Below are 16,735 nucleotides of genomic sequence, written 5' to 3'. Positions count from 1 at the left end.
TGTATAGCTCACCCTGTAGTATTCACAAAATGTATATTTATATGTGATTTATCCACTAGTTCCATTGAAATCTTCGCATATACATACATATATAATATTTTAATGCTTTTTCTTTCTCTCTGTCGTTATTGTTATTATTTTATTTATCCTTGTTTATTTGTTAATTAATTACTAACAATAATAACAATAAAATGTATCTCTTCTCTCATATATATGGTTTTGTTTTCTTTTTTATGGGGGGACGTACTTATTTCTTTTTTTTTCAAATAGATAAAACTAATAATTAGGTATTACAGTTAATATAATAAATTTATATTAATTATTATTAGTATTATTATTGTATTCTAAATTTTAATGGCTATATTTATTTTTTATTTACAAATGATAGTGGAACAATACAATCGCCTGTTTTTTATATTTTTCTTCTTACATTTACATTTAAATGCAGAAATTTACTGTGTAAATCAACATTTCCAATGGTATGCTGCTGTTCTTCTTACTTCGTATTTTATTCCTCTGATGAATTCTGATATTTAATTGGTTGTAGAATTGGGTTTTTTTGTTTTTTACTTATTTCTGTTGTTGTTGTTGGTTTTGTTGCTGCTGCTGATGTTGTTGTATACTATCCTGAGCACCCTTTGTACGCTGTGGCTTTTAGTCACCGCTACAGATGATGTTGGCAGAATTTACCAAGTTGCACTAAAATGTGACAACTACTCAGAATAAGGTATACAACAACATCAGCAGCTCATAAGCTCCTCCCACCGGCCGTTCCGCCCTTTTGCATGGCAGCTGGATTTTCATCTGCAAAGAAGAAAATAAATGAAGGGTTAAATTCGATAGCAAAAACCCTAATTATTAGAATGAAACTAAGCATTCAATACGGAGTTCGGATAATTTCCTATTGCAATGAAAATATAAGGATATTTTATAACTTAGTTACAAATATTATATTGGCAGGATACAAAACAATTTTCTTTTTTGCTGTGAGACTGGGAGCTTAACCCTTACGATCCTTTATTTTTGTTAGGAAAACTAATACGTTTTCAAGGTTAAATGGGCTCATTGATGTCAAACCAGTGAGCGGAGCAGTATAGTCGGACGGGACCGACCATATGATACCCTACACAACCTCCACGAAAATCGAACTCTCTGTGTTTGTATATTCTGAACTTGGGCAATATTTCGCGATATTTGCTCCCTCTTGACCGACTAGATGTCAAAAAATATTTCTAATATTCAGTAGACGAGGGGTGTCCTTGTCCAGATTCTCTGTACCGTGGGTTATGTTGTGATGTTGGGCTTTTAATTGAAATTTAATCAAAAACAATTTTAATTTAATCGAAAACAAAAAAAACCAAAAAATAAGTTTTCGGTAAACTTCATCCCAAACTTATTATCGGATCATCACCGAAAATTATAAGCGTTGTCGTTGACCATAACGGGAATTTCATGGAAAATTAAAAAACGATCAGCGCTATATTTCCGCCCTCTGGTGTGGTAAAGGGTTACTAAATAATATATAAATACGTAAGCACCTGTAAATATTTAAGTGTAACTCCCACATCCGAGTACATACGACAATATAATTGGTATCAATTTAAAGGTCAACCACTCCTCTTCGATACACTATCGACTTCTCGGGTCAATATCCTTCAAGAGTAAATATATACGCCATATAATACAAATTTTGTAATTTTTCACACAAAATCAGGATCCATTTGACCCGCTAAATATTGACGGATCTTTATCAAAACAGTCATGCTTAATTTTTAGCCCAATCCCCTTCTCCATGCAAAAATTCGCGGTGTTTGGGCCATAATTGCGGCGTCTGGAACGACCAGAAACACCGACAAAAATAAAGTTTTTGGTCCATTTCATTCCCTAAATATTAACCGATATTTACCAAACATCATTGGCCAGAACCCATCCTACATGCAAAATTTCATGAAGATTGGTCCATAACTGTGGCATGTATCGTGTTTACAAATTATAATGGACAGACGGACGGACGGACACACATGTCTAGATCGACTCAGCTAGTCGAGATACGACGATCGGTATACTTAAAGGTGGTCCTAGGACCAGTATTTCGCGGCGTTACAAACTTTTGGGGGTGCACAAAGCTATAATACCCTCACAACGTAGTTGTGTAGGGTATAATTTTTAGCCCAATCCCCTTCTCCATGCAAAAATTCGCGGTGTTTGGGCCATAATTGCGGCCTCTGGAACGACCAGAAACACCGACAAAAATAAAGTTTTTGGTCCATTTCATCCCTCAAATATTAACCGATATTTTCCAAAAACAATAGGGGTCTTCATTGGCCAGAACCCATCCTACATGCAAAATTGCATGAAGATTGGTCCATAACTGTGGCATGTATCGTGTTTACAAAGTATAATGGACAGACGGACACACATGTCTAGATCGACTCAGCTAGTCGAGATATGACGATCGGTATACTTAAAGATGGTTCTAGGACCAGTATTTCGCGGCGTTACAAACTTTTGGGGCTGCACAAAGCTATAATACCCTGACAACGTAGTTGTGTAGGGTATAAAAATCTCTATTTTTCGTTGTTACACAACGATGTTGTCAGGGTATTATAGCTTTGTGCAGCCCAAGAGTTTGTAACGCCGCGAAATATTGGTCATAAACCCACTGGTCATATCTCGGCTAGTTGAGCCGATCTAGATATTTGTGGCTATCCGTCCGTCTGTCCATTATAATTTGTAAACATGATATAGGACACAGTTATGAATCAATCTTTACGAAATTTTGAATTTAGGACCGGTTCTGGCCAGAGAAGACCTCTATTGTTTTTGGTAATGATCGGTTAATATCTAGGAGATGAAATGGACCAAAAACTTTATTTTTGTCGCTCTAAAGGCTCGAACTCAACGAAATTTTACACCGGAAACGAATATGGTCAAAAAATCAACATGAATGTTTTGATCAAAATCGGTCAATAATTAAAGGCACATCCGTCTTTACTACTCCGCTCAATTTTTTATGTATTATGGCTTTGTACCTATTTGTATACCCTTCACAACACTGTGATACAGGGTATTATGTCTTTGTGTCGTAATGCTACTGATGTGAAAAACGCAGCGTATAGGGCTAACCTGCAGACAGTAGCAACACGTAATGTGATGGCGAATTATCGGGAGAAAAGGATAGAGGAGAAACGTGTTTTCAATAAAGAAGAAAGAACAAGAAAAGCCTGATTAAATCGAGATGTACAGTAGCCAGCATGAAGTACGGAAATTTTACCAACGAGTAAAACACCAAACCGAAGGCTTTGGTGCAGGCACATCCTTCTGTAGAGATGCAGAAGGAAACCTGGTGACAGATACAGACAGCGTGTTGTGGATCTGAAAGTAGCATTTTGAATAGCTTCTGGTATCAACTAGTGGCGAAAATATCCCAGAACTAATAAGAGATGATGGTATAGAGTGTATACAACCTAGCCAAGATGAGACCATAAAAGCAATTAATCGGTCCAAAAACAATAAAGCAGCAGGAACCGATGAGTTACCAGCCGAACTATTCAAGACTGGTCAGGAGCATGCATTGGGTAAATGAATGCATGCCCAATGATTGGAACCTCAGCATCCTGTGTCCCAATAGTCAAAGTCATTATTGGGCCATACCAATGCGGCTTCAGACCTGGCAAATCCACCACTGACCAAACTTTCACTCTGCACCAAATCCTGGAAAAGATCCGCGAAAAACACATCGACACATTCCACCTATTCATCGACTATAAAGCCGCATTCGACAGCCCTATCCGTTCAGAGGTGTTTAAAGCCATGTCTATGTTCGGCATTCCTGCAAAATTAATACGGCTATTAATTAAGTGGCACAAGGTCAGCAGTTAAAGTCGGAAAGGACCTATCGGAGCCCTTCAATACCGAACGAGGATTCAGATAAGGTGACAGTTTGTCGTGTGTTCAATTTAACATCCTGCTGGAACAGGTCATACGATACGCAAAGGTGAACAGAAATGGCACTCTGTACACCAAACAACACATGTTACTAGCCTACGCCGATGACATTGATATAATGGGTCGAACATTGCGAGCGGTAACAGCCACCTTTGAACAAATTGAGAAGGAGTCTGCCAATGTGGGTTTGGCGGTAAACGGCGAGAAGACCAAGCTGATGGTATCAACGCGCAAGACGTCCAGTAGACTCGGACCAACTGTGGAACTTGAGAACTATAGCTTCAAGGTAGTTAAATATGTTATATACCTTTGTAACCGCCATACTCAAAACGAATGACATCAGTTTCGAAATTCGGAGAAGGATTGTGATGGCCAACAGAGGCTACTGTCGTCTAAGTAAGCAGTTTAGAAACAAGACCACCTCCCGCTAGACCAAACACACACTTTCAAGACGCTGATACTATTCGTGCTGTTATATGGATCTGAAGCATTTGTACTTGCGTAAACAGATGAGGCAGCTCTTGTGGTGTTTTAGAGAAAAAGTGTCCGAAAGATCTACGGGCCGATCTACGTCGATGGTGAATATTGACGTCGACTAAAAAACAAAACACAAAATGTTAAGTTTTCAGTCCACTTCATCCCAAAATTATTATCTTATTATAGGCTTTGTCCTTGACCATAACTGGAACCTCATGAAAAAATTTCAAAGCGATAAGCGCTGTATTTCCGCCTACGGTGTGGTAATATGTTACTAAATAATATTTGAGTACGTAAGCACCTGTAAATATTTAAATGTAACTCCCACATCCGAGTACATACGACCATAAAATTGGTATCAATTTAAAGGTCAACCACTCCTCTTGAACATATTATCAACTTCTCGGATCTATGTTCTTCAGGGGCAAAGATATACGCCATAGAATACAAATTTTGTAATTTTTACGCAAAAGTCAGGGTCCATTTGACCTGCTAAATATTGACAGATCTTTATCAAAACAGGCATGCTTATTCTTTGGCCCAATCCCCTTCTCAATGTAAAAATTCGACGTTTGGGCCATAATTGCGGCCTCTAGAGCGACCAGAAAAACCGACAAAAATTAAGTATTTGGTCCATTTCATCCCCTTAATAGTAACGGATCTTAACCAAAAACAATAGGGGTCTTCATTAGGTTGAACCCTTCCTACATGCAAAATTTCGTGAAGATTGGTCCATAACTGTGACCTGTATCGTGTTTACAAATTATAATGGACAGACGGACGGACGGACACACATGTCTAGATCGACTCAGCTAGTCGAGTTATAACGATCGGTGGGTCTAGGACCAATATTTCGCGGCGTTACAAACTCTTGGGGCTGCATAAAGCTATAATACCCTGACAACATAGTTGTGTAGGGTATAAACAGCCTTGGCCACGCAAACATTTTGGCCGCAGACCTTGGACATTCCAACAGGACTCAGCAAGCGCCACCCAAGAATGGTTACAAAATGCGGTTTCTAATGGTATGGGCCGCCATAACAGCCGATAATCGATTTCCGCTCGTATTATTCGACCGTGGAATCAGAATAAATGCCGAATATTATAGCGGACATTCCAACAGGACTCAGCATCATTGCACTCAGCAAGCGCCACCCAAGAATGGTTACAAAATGCGGTTCCTCGCTTCATTTCCAGCGCAGAATGGCCACCAAAATCTCCGGATACAAACCTATTTTGATATTCATAGTAAAACTCTATGGCGAATATTTTTGTAGAATATTCTGGCCTGGAAGAGGACCAAAAAACCACTGGAAAGATGTCCAAAAAGACCACTTCAGAGAATCGACAAAGGGTTAATGTATTGGACAAAAATATTCCTCACATTTATATCAGTAATGCAACATATACCTAAAATACGAGGATTTCGAGTAATCTTAATTCGAATATTTCCAAATGTATTGGAAATGGGAAATATTGTCCCGCCTTTTTAGGTCACCTCCCGACCTAAAATTTCAAAATGACTACTCTATAATATTTTTTGGAATTTTCCGATAATTGTTTTTTTGTGTTGCACAGTGGAATTAGTTATTTGATGAGTATTTACTTACCATTAATAACATGAACCGTCACACTGGCACTGCTCGACGTTGTTGGTTGACATGTATAATTTCCAGAATCAGATATCTGAGCGTTTGAAATCCGCAACCTGCAAATAAAAAAATAAAATAAGGTTATTTAAAAGTTTAGCTCAAATATACAATAAATCCAATGAAAGCGGCTAAAAAACCAAAAAAAATTATATTTCTGAACTGACTTTCAATATTAACATTCAAAGTAAAATCTGTATATTTTTTCATAGTATAAAAATTTAAATATAATTCCATCCCTTACAAATGTAAAAATCCAAAATTTGTGTGTCACATATAAAATGAAAACACCATTATCCTTTTCACAACATTAAAATGTACATCCTTATTTATATTTGCACTTTGCATTAAATTCCACTCAAATATATTCTCTCTGTCACTCACTCACTCTCTCTCCCTCTCTCTCTATCTGTTGTCAATTTTCCCACAAACGAACGAAATACTTACTTTGATTTTATTGTATCGCACAATTTCTGTTCCATGGCAACGCGTTGCCTGAAATCCAATGTTATTTCATTGTTCCCATTCTGTGACATGTGTTCGTCATCGTCGTCGTCATCATCATCGACATTATTGTCATACATATCTACAATATCGACCGAGGAAGAGGCAGCGGCAGCAGCGAAGCCACCACCGCCACCATGATCAAACGATGCGGATTTACTTGTCAAGGCAGCAGGTGTGACAAAGTAATTCCTTTGTGGTGCCGTTTCATCTGTAGCCGCAAACGGCATAAGCAAATGTTCGCCACGATACCAATGAATCGGACCAATATCCTTAATCGATGGTTGGCTTACGAGGCAGGTGAGCGTAATGACACTGCCAACTTTGACATATAAATCACTTGGACCGGTTATAATGGTTTGGGCATCTGATGATATTTCTGGAAATAAAATGAAAATGAGGGAAATTATAATTGGGTAATTAGTATGAGGTTTTTATACCCTTCACCACACTGTGGTACAGGGTATTATGTCTTTGTGCATATGTTTGTAACAGGCAAAAGGAATCGAGATAGACCCATAGTTCCTTTTGAGAATATGCATAGAATTACTTTCTGAGTCGATTTACGCATGTCCGTCTGTCCGTCCGTCCGTCTGCCGTCTGTCCGTCCGTCCGTCCATGTATTTTTGTGAACAAAGTACAGGTCGCATTTATGATCCGATTTGGATGAAATTTGGCACAGTTCACTTATTTGGCCCAAGGACGAACCCTATTGAAATTGGGAAAAATCGGTTTAGATTTAGATATAGCTCCCATATATATTTTCGTCCGATTGGAGGTAAATGGTGCACCAAAGTCCCTATATATCGTTCGATTTGCACGAAATTTGGCATAACGTACTGAATTGACCTTAGAGTGATGTCTGCCAAGTTTCGTGAAAATCGGTTAATATTTAGGGGATTAGATATAGCTCCCATATATATTTTCGTCCGATTTTATGTAAATGGTGCACCAAAGTCCCTAAATATCTTTCGATTTGCACGAAATTTGGCATAACGTACTGAATTGAGCTTAGAGTGATGTCTGCCAAGTTTCGTGAAAATCGGTCCAGATTTAGATATAGCTCCCATGTATAGTTTCATCCGATTTTATGTAAATGGTGCACCAAAGTCCCTATATATCTTTCGATTTGCTCAAAATTTGAAATAACATACTGAATTGAGCCTAGAGTGATGTCTGCCAAGTTTCGTGAAAATCGGTCTAGATTTAGATATAGCTCCCATATATAGTTTCGCCCGATTTTCACATTGCGATAAATATCACATATTTTAGTTCATCCAATTTCATGTTAATTGTTCTGTTTAATATACCCATAGTGGTGAAGGGTATAATATAGTCGGTCTAGTCCGACTTTATTACTTTCCTTACTGGTTGATTAAGTATTTATTAAAGGAACACTAAAATTGAGATGAAAAATACACTGAGGACTTTTTTCTATAGAAAACAAGCAAGGAAAGTAGTAAAGTCGGACTAGGCCGACTATATGATACCCTTCACCACTTTGGGTATATTCTACATATATATCCTGAAAGACGTCGCGTTTTTGTTATATATATATATATATATATATCTGAACCGATTTCAGGGTAACTTGCCAGAGAGTAATTTATATTACTTTAGTACGTTGTGTCAATCGGCCTAGCTATGGATCTCTTCACGAAGCTTAGCTACATCATTTTAGACTTAATTCAAAATTCGTGCAAATCGAAAGATATATGGGGTCTTTGGTACACCATTTACATAAAATCGGACGAAAATAGATATTACAGCTATATCTAAATCTGAATCGATCTTCATGAAACTTAGCACACATTATTATTGGCGTAATTCAGTACGCTATGCCAAATTTCGTGCAAATCGAAAGATATATAGAGTCTTTTGTTCACCAATTACTTCAAATCGGATAAAACTATATATGGGAGCTATATCTAAATCTGAACCGATTTTCACGAAACTTTGCACTCAACATTCTAGACTTAATTCAGTACGCTATGCCAAAATTCGTACAAATTAAAAGATTTTCAGGGACTATGTGAGCTATATATAAATCTGACCCGAGCTATATCTAAATCTGAACCGATTTTCACGAAACTTAGCACACACCATTCTGTACCTAATTTAGTTCTCTATGCCAAATTTCGTGTAAATCGAAAAATATATAGGGACTTTGATACTTTTACTTTGCCCTGAGGATTATTTTTCTCTATAGAAAAAAATCCCTTAGTACCCTGAGGATTTTTTTCCATAGACAAAATCCTTCAATATCCTGAGGACTCTTTATACCCTACACAAATGTGTTGTCAGTGTATTATAACTTTGTGCAGCCCCAAAATTTTATAACGCCGCGAAATTTTGGTCCTAGACCCACCTTAAGTATACCCATCATCATATCTCGACTAGCTGAGTCGATCTAGGTGTGTCCGTCCGCCCATTATAATTTGTAAACACGATACAGGCCACAGTTATGGACCAATCTCCAAGAAATTGTGCATGTAGGATGACTTCTCCAGAGGCCACAATTATGACCCAAACACCGCGAATTTTTGCATGGAGAAGGGGATTGGGTCAAAGAATAAGCATGCAAGTTTCGATAAAAACGGTCAATATTTAGCGGGTCAAATAGACCCTGACTTTTGTGTGAAAATTACAAAATTTGTATTTTGTGGCATATATATTTACTCCTGAAGGATGTAAATCCGAGAAGTTGATAGTGTATCGAAGAGGAGCGGTTGACCTTTAAATTGATACCAATTATATTGTTGTATGTACTCGGATGTGGGAGTTACACTTAAATAGTTACAGGTGCTTACGTATTAACATATTATTTAGTAACCCATTTGTTGACATCTAGTCGGTCAATAGTGTGCAAATATCGCAAAATATTGCCAAAGCTCAGAATATACAAACACAGAAAGTTCCATTTTCGAGGTCGCCACGTCCGACAATACTGCTCCGCTCACTCATTCTTTGCGTAAAACCGAGGACTTTTGTTTTCTATAGAAAAAATTTCTCAGTACAGTATTTTAGCCACTTCTATGAGGAAATGGGTGGGGAACATATTTAAAAATATTTCCAAAAAAATATTTTAAAAATCCACGCTTTGAAAAATACTAAAAAAAAAAATTTAAAAGAAAATGCCACGCTTTAGAATAGGCTTAGATGACCCCACCTAAGGTGGGTATATTTTGTTGTCACCAAAGATTATATTTATGTTGTAAAATCGTAATGATTTAAATTCTCTACTTTTACAACCAGAAATCAATTTGTTCATCACGTTGAAGGGTATAGAATATGACCAAAATTTATTGGCGATTTTTATTATTTTTTGATAGATACGATTTCAATTTATTTTCATTTTACTACTTTTACTGACACTAAAGTTATTCCATTTGAATTTTTGGAGTATTGATGTGGATTTTATTGCAGGACACTCAAAAACAAATAAAATATATGTGTTTCTATAAATTTGATTTTGATGCCACACTTTGATGAATTGTATATATATATATATATGTAAATATGTAAATTGTGTAAAAGTCTCTTATATTTTACTCACCAATAATATTCAGCTGAAATGCCATCGACATTTTCGGTTCGGTATTCACTTGGCATTCATAAATGCCACTATCACGTACTTGTGGAGATTTTACATGTAACGTCCATTCACGGGAGTCCTTGGATTCTGTCACCTACAATAAAGAAGATAAAAATCAACGTTAGTTGCACACATCGCCAGGGAGACATACAAACAAACAAAGAGATACATTCACACACACATATTATCTACTCAGGCACTTACTATATAAAAACACATTCAAGTGCGTAGCTGTCTGTATATATGTATGGGCGATATGTAAATATATTTACACTTTTTTCTTTACAATCATAAAAATAATAATCATAAAATGTTATGGGTTTTAAAAAAGAAGAAGAAAAAAAACAACAAAGATGATGACTATTCGGAATCAGAATCAAAGAGTAGGCCCTCATGGAATATCAGTTTACTTGTATTTTTATTATTTGTAATAAAAATTCATTTCTCTTGACTTTGTTGTTAATTTGTGCGTATTATAAAAAGCGAAACAAATAAATGGATGGATGAATGAATGAACGAACCAACGATCATAAGCACACAATTCTGAAGCATATCCATGATGGCGGCCATCAGCCATTGTGCCACAATTATTGTCGTCATCATCATCAGTGGCAATATCATTGACGACTCTTTTCGTATTTTAATGACAGTTGCATTTGTGTGAGGCTAATTGCCAATAACGTTGGCATTATCAAAGTTATTTCATTGTGGTGTCTCCTGATTGGGTATGTGTGTGTGTGAGTGAGTCCTTTGCTTGGTTACGCATATGCTTTTAATGTTAAATAATATAAGAAAGAAAAAACCCATTGATACTTTAAAATTGCCTTTATATTAAAAAAAAATTGCATGCAAGTGTTGCGTCAGCTAAAGGATTATTGGAGAATGGATGATTTTATTTTATTTTCAAATTCGAATAATATAATTATCAATTACTTAATTTTCAACAAATTAAGGTATATGAAAATCTTGGAATTAATATAAATATATTGTGATTATGACTTTATTATCCCCAAAGATTGTTTACGCTCGAGAGAGGGAGAGTTCATATTTAGGCCTCATTCTCCAAAAGCCCACAATGCAAAATTATAAAACCTTCAGAATACCGAGAAGGGATTGGTACCGTCATATGAACCCAAACCCACAAAGAATCGAATAATGTGGGATACCGATCTATTGGCGATACCCCGAAACATAAACTAACATTAATAATTTTTAAAGGGAAATTTTCTACACAATAATAATAATAATAATACAAATTGGTAAATTTCGAAACTCAACTTTAAATTTCATAATAAAACCATTAAGAAAAGCAGTAAATCCGGACTGGGCCGACTGTATGATACCCTCCACCACTTTGGGTATATTGTACACATGTATCCTTACAATTGCATGTCAATGCTCCCTTGAAGGAACATAATCATAATCTTCGACTGCGTCCCATGGGACAAATTTATGGAAAACGATTTATAGCAAAATTGATAAACGCTATTCGATCGACGCACGGTTAAAATTTTAATTTCAATCAGACACCCGTTCGAAATACATATGGAAGCAATGGTAGCATCTGCATCAATTTCAACGAAACGCAATAACGTCAGTCATGACCCAATTTGATACGTTGTGCAAAATTTCGTGTTAATCGGACAAACATTTACCATTTATGTAAAATCGGACGAATATAAATGTATATGTGGGAGCAATATGGAAACCTGAACCAATTTTCCCGAAACGCAACACTCTTTATTCTAGACTCAATTAAGTACGTTATGCAAAATTTCATGCAAATCGAAGGCTACAAAACGACTTTGCACCATTCGATTTTCACGAAATTTAACACACGTCTTTCTAGACTTAATTCAATTCGCTCTGCTAAATTTCGTGCCAATCGGAGGATATATAGGGACTCTGATTCACCACTTACATAAACTCGGACGAAAATATATATGGGAACTATATCGAAATCTGAACCGATTTTCCCGAAACTCACCACTAATTATTCTTGACTCAATTTAGTACGCAATGCCAAATTTCATGTAAATAGAAGACCTGAAATCGGACGAAAATATATATGGGAGCTATATCTAAATATGAACCGATTTTCAGGAAACTTAACACACTTCATTCTAGACCTAATTCAATGCGCTGTGCCAAATCGAAGGATATATAGGGACTTTTGTGCACCATTTACAGTAAATCGGACGAAAATATATATGGGAGCTATATCTAAATCTGAACCGATTTTTCCCAATTTCAATAGGGTTCGTCCTTGGGCCAAATAAATGAGCTGAGCTAAATTTCATCCAATTCGAATAAAAATGCGACCTGTACTTTGTTTACAATTTAAGATGGACAGACGGACGGACATGCATATATCGACTTATAAAGTGATTCTATGCATATTCTCAAAAGGAACCATGTGTATATCTCGTTTCCTTTTGCCTGTTACAAACATATGCACAAATACATAAGACCCTGTACTACAGTGTTGCGAATGGTATAAAAACACCTTTGTTGTTGTCTTGATCAGCGTAAAATTCTATGAAGATTTAAACATGCCAGTAAGTCTGTTGTAATCAGTCTAGCCTTTAAACGAATTGAGATAGATTGCCAACATTTTCCATAGAATTGTCTTTTGTTTGGAGGCAGCTCAAGTTCAAAGATGGTCTATATCGGTTCATGTGTAGGCAGATCTCCAATATAAGGGTACCTCCAATTTTTGGTATTTTGTGGTTTTGAGTCTGACTTCTTCTGATTTCTGTTAAGTTATATTAAAATCGGTACAGATTTAAATATAGCTCCCATATAACATTATTTTCGTCTGATATTTATATTTCGACATATATTTTTCCGATTTTATACAAATGATTCAAGTATGTTTGCTTTCAGGTTTATATATAGCTTCCATTTATAATTGCATCCAATTTCATCGAAATGGTGTACCGAATAACGAATGTTCGTCCGCTTAAGACGAATTGGTGCACAACGTACCAAATGGAACGTAGAATAATGTTTATTGGATTTTTTGTCGAGATAAATTTTGGATAGCGCACTGTGCTGCAGCATACCAAATGGTGTATACCTCGGTTGCTCAAATACGTCTATTTATTTATAGCTCTCATGCTCGATTTCATACAAATGATTGACATTCAATGTTTCATAAATTTCAGATTGGTATGGGTTGTTTTTGTTTAAATATCTATGCACTTCAAACTGGTAATTTCGTCCGAAGTGGTGAAGGGTATCGTATAGTCGGGCAGTCTGATTTGTGGACTTTTGTTACTGTTTTCATATTAAAATAGTTATCTGATTTGTTCCACGTCTTGGGTTTGGTTCTAAGACTCTGTTGCAATCATTCTACCTGCGAAGGATATCGAGATAAAACACTAGAACGTAAGGTTCTAGAATGAACTATATCGGCCCGCATTTAGGCCTAGCCAACATATAAACATACCTACCGATTTTGTGGTATGTTTAATATTTAGCGTAAAGGAATGTATGGTGATGCAAACATTTTTTCTGCAATAACATATTTTATATAACTGTGTCCTCTAAATTGCAATATTTTGGGGATGTTCCGCGTCGCCAATATCGGTTCACTTTTTGGTGTTTTTTAAGAAAAATCTCCATTAAAAATCGCTCAAATTTACATAAGTAGGTTGGTAGATATGTCCGTATAGCTCAACTTTTTTATCAGGGTATTTGCTCAAACGAACATGCATTCATCCAAAACTTAAATGATCATTTAATGCAAATAATTACTCATACGTCTTAATAAAGTAAACATAACCGAAACCGAAATTTAAGAAATGCCACTATCCGCATTTTCAACGGCATTGTAATTCGGATTTGTTACTTACCAAGAAACGATTATCGGAAGTGTAGGTGGTTTTTCCAACGGTTAATATATGCAAGTCACGTTTTCGTATCCAAGAAACCTGTAACGAAATTATAAATAGACATTTTTGAAAAAAATCGATTTATTTACAAATATTTGTGAAGGTTAAAAGGACTGCTTTAAACTAGGAGACTTTTCTTAGTTATTTCCCCACTTTCATTGCTTTAAAGGGTTTAGTCTATTTCCCCTCCGAAGTAGCTGAAATATGACATTGGGAGTTTTGTAGAGACTGACAAAAATTAAAGCAGAAACTTTTCAATACAGGTCGAAGTTTTGACATAGCTCCATATAAACTGTATTCTCCCACAGAAGGATCATTATTATTCTAGGATCTTGGAGGGTGGTAAACTTCTTTGCAGAAAATTTGCGACATAGGTCCATCGGTGTTTTGAAGCATTCAACTTGGCATTCCGGGATCTTAGATGACGAGAAAGGTCTGTACAGATAATTTTCGATATCGATCCATTTTTTATCATAACCATCAATAGAGATATTCCCTCCCCATTTTCGATATTTTGAAAATTTTAGCAGTATTCTCCCATCCCAAAGTGTATGTAATTGGGTATTCCGCCATCTTCGATGAACAACATCTTTGCAGAACATTTTCAATATTGATTATAGCATAAAAAGCATAGCCTTTAAATGGATTTCGCTCTATGTTCGGTATGTTGAACATTTTAGATTAATTTTCCCATTGAAGTGGGTGTAATATGGCATAGCCCCATATAAAGGGGCTAAAGTTTTAGCCGAATTTGACCACCTTATTAAAGAAAATTTGAAAGCACTCCATATGTTGGATGGTATAAAAAGTTCGGCCTGGCCGACATACACCTCTTTTTTACTGGTTTACATAAAAGTACCACACAATGTATTAACATAGCCCTCCTATAAAGATCCTGGCGGATTTAAGGACATTTGAATGCAAACCATTTGGTGGGGGTGCTAGTCTATAAAAGCCTTCCGTCCTTCGTTCGATTGCTTATTCTCAGCAAAATTTTCCCAATTACAAGTTAGGAATTTTATTGCAAAATTTAACCATTATACGCGGATATTAATTAAGATTAGCGACAAAATCTCCTTACTACCCATTGCTGTTACGGACAGTAACAAATAATCTCCCTCTTGTCCCATCTTGCAATAAAACAAAAACTTCTTTTAATTCCCACAAAAAACAAAAACATTCTCTCTGGCAGGAAAAATACAAATCTACTCCCTTTTTTCTTTTTCTACTTACCGATTTATCGCCAATTCTGTCAACACGACATTTAAGCACTGCCTCCATGTGACCCGTTCGCGCGGTTATATTCTGTGGCATGCCATAGTCAAAAACTGGCATTGTATTACGTTTCGCAGCGAATGGCGTCAGCTCATTGAAATCATCCGATATACTGGCGCTGTTCAAACCCGTAGAACCACCACCACCATTCGGGCGATTAAAAGGCAACGGTGGTGGTGGCAATTGCGGATGATGTGTTTGCGTATCATCCATGGGCACAATTAAACGTCCACCTACCATGGAAGTGGCAGTGTGGTGGAAGGCATTCAGTTTGTGGGCCGCCGGAGCATCGAATGCGGTTGTTGCATTCACAACGAATGAGGTTCCTTGAGTCGAGGTTAAATATTGCGGCAACTGATGACCCCGTTGTTGTCGTTTCTGTTTGGGCGCCATAAGAAGTATTTGATCTTTGGCCTCTGCGGGATCATTGCCAGTGATGGCAATCTTGGTAGTGGGTTTTGTTACTTGTTTTGTTCTTTCGCTGGTCGATTGAGGTGGGCTGTTGTTATTGTTGTTGTTTTCCAGGATTTGTAAAGGATTTTCTAAAGTTTGTTGTTGCTGCTGTTGTTGTTGTAATGTTGGTAATACCGGCTGTTGGTTGGGTTGTGGTAAATTTGTTCGGTTTTGTTGTTGCTGGTTTGCACTTGCAACAAATGAAGTGGTATTAGCGATGATGTTACTGGTTGTAGCCACTGCGGATGATAAGTCCCCGGGCATTGTCTTTGTTTGCTGGCTTATAAAGGAAATTGATTCATTCCGGGCATTTATTGAGGCAGCTGATGTTAGTAATACTGCAAGGAGAGATAAGAGAACAAATGTAATTTTAAACTTGAAGATAAATGGAAAAGGAAAGGTTATTGTGTTTTAGTAATTGAAAATGTTTTTAAAGTGGAGTCTTTTTAGAGTGGAGTCATCTGAAATCTGAATTTGAATTTATATTAAGTATACCAATAAAAGGCGTGGATTTTTTTAAGATTTTTTTTTCAACGACCGGTGAAAGGCGTGGATTTTTTAAAGATTTTTTTCCAACGACCGGTAAAAGGCGTGGATTTTTTAAAGATTATTAAGGTAGACACATGGTTCCTTTTGAGAATATGCATAGAATCATCATTCTAAGTCGATTTATGAAAGTACGTCCGTAAGTCCGTCCGTCCGTCTGTCTGCCCATGTTAAATTGTAAACAAAGTGCAGGTCGCATTTATGATCCGAATTGGATGAAATTTGGCACAGCTAGTCTATTTGACCCAAGGACGAAGTGGGAAAACTCGGTTCAGATTTAGATATAGTAGTTCCCATATATATTTTCGTCCGATTTAATGTAAATGGTGTACCAAAGGCCCTATTTGCACGAAATTTGGCATAGCGTACTGAATTGAGTCTAGAATGATGTG

General features: G+C 36.6%; 1 protein-coding gene across 1 annotated transcript; it reads right to left on the bottom strand.

Annotated features, from left to right (window-relative positions):
* Positions 1-690: 690 nt before the first annotated feature.
* Positions 691-16,135, bottom strand: LOC133328856 (uncharacterized; the record flags this gene model as incomplete). Its single annotated transcript, XM_061537365.1, is given in 7 exon segments — positions 691-804; positions 6,036-6,133; positions 6,522-6,660; positions 6,739-6,957; positions 10,135-10,267; positions 14,031-14,108; positions 15,303-16,135. Coding segments are annotated over 7 exon segments (1,614 nt in total), but the record flags the coding sequence as incomplete, so codon positions are not given.
* Between the last annotated feature and the right edge of the window lie 600 nt (positions 16,136-16,735).

The sequence above is a fragment of the Musca vetustissima genome, unplaced genomic scaffold, assembly GCF_032173495.1.
Source record: "Musca vetustissima isolate MV318-11 ecotype Yass unplaced genomic scaffold, APGP_CSIRO_Mvet_v1 utg421931, whole genome shotgun sequence".
Taxonomy (NCBI): Eukaryota; Metazoa; Arthropoda; class Insecta; order Diptera; family Muscidae; genus Musca; species Musca vetustissima.
This window is presented reverse-complemented; position numbering and strand designations above follow the sequence as displayed.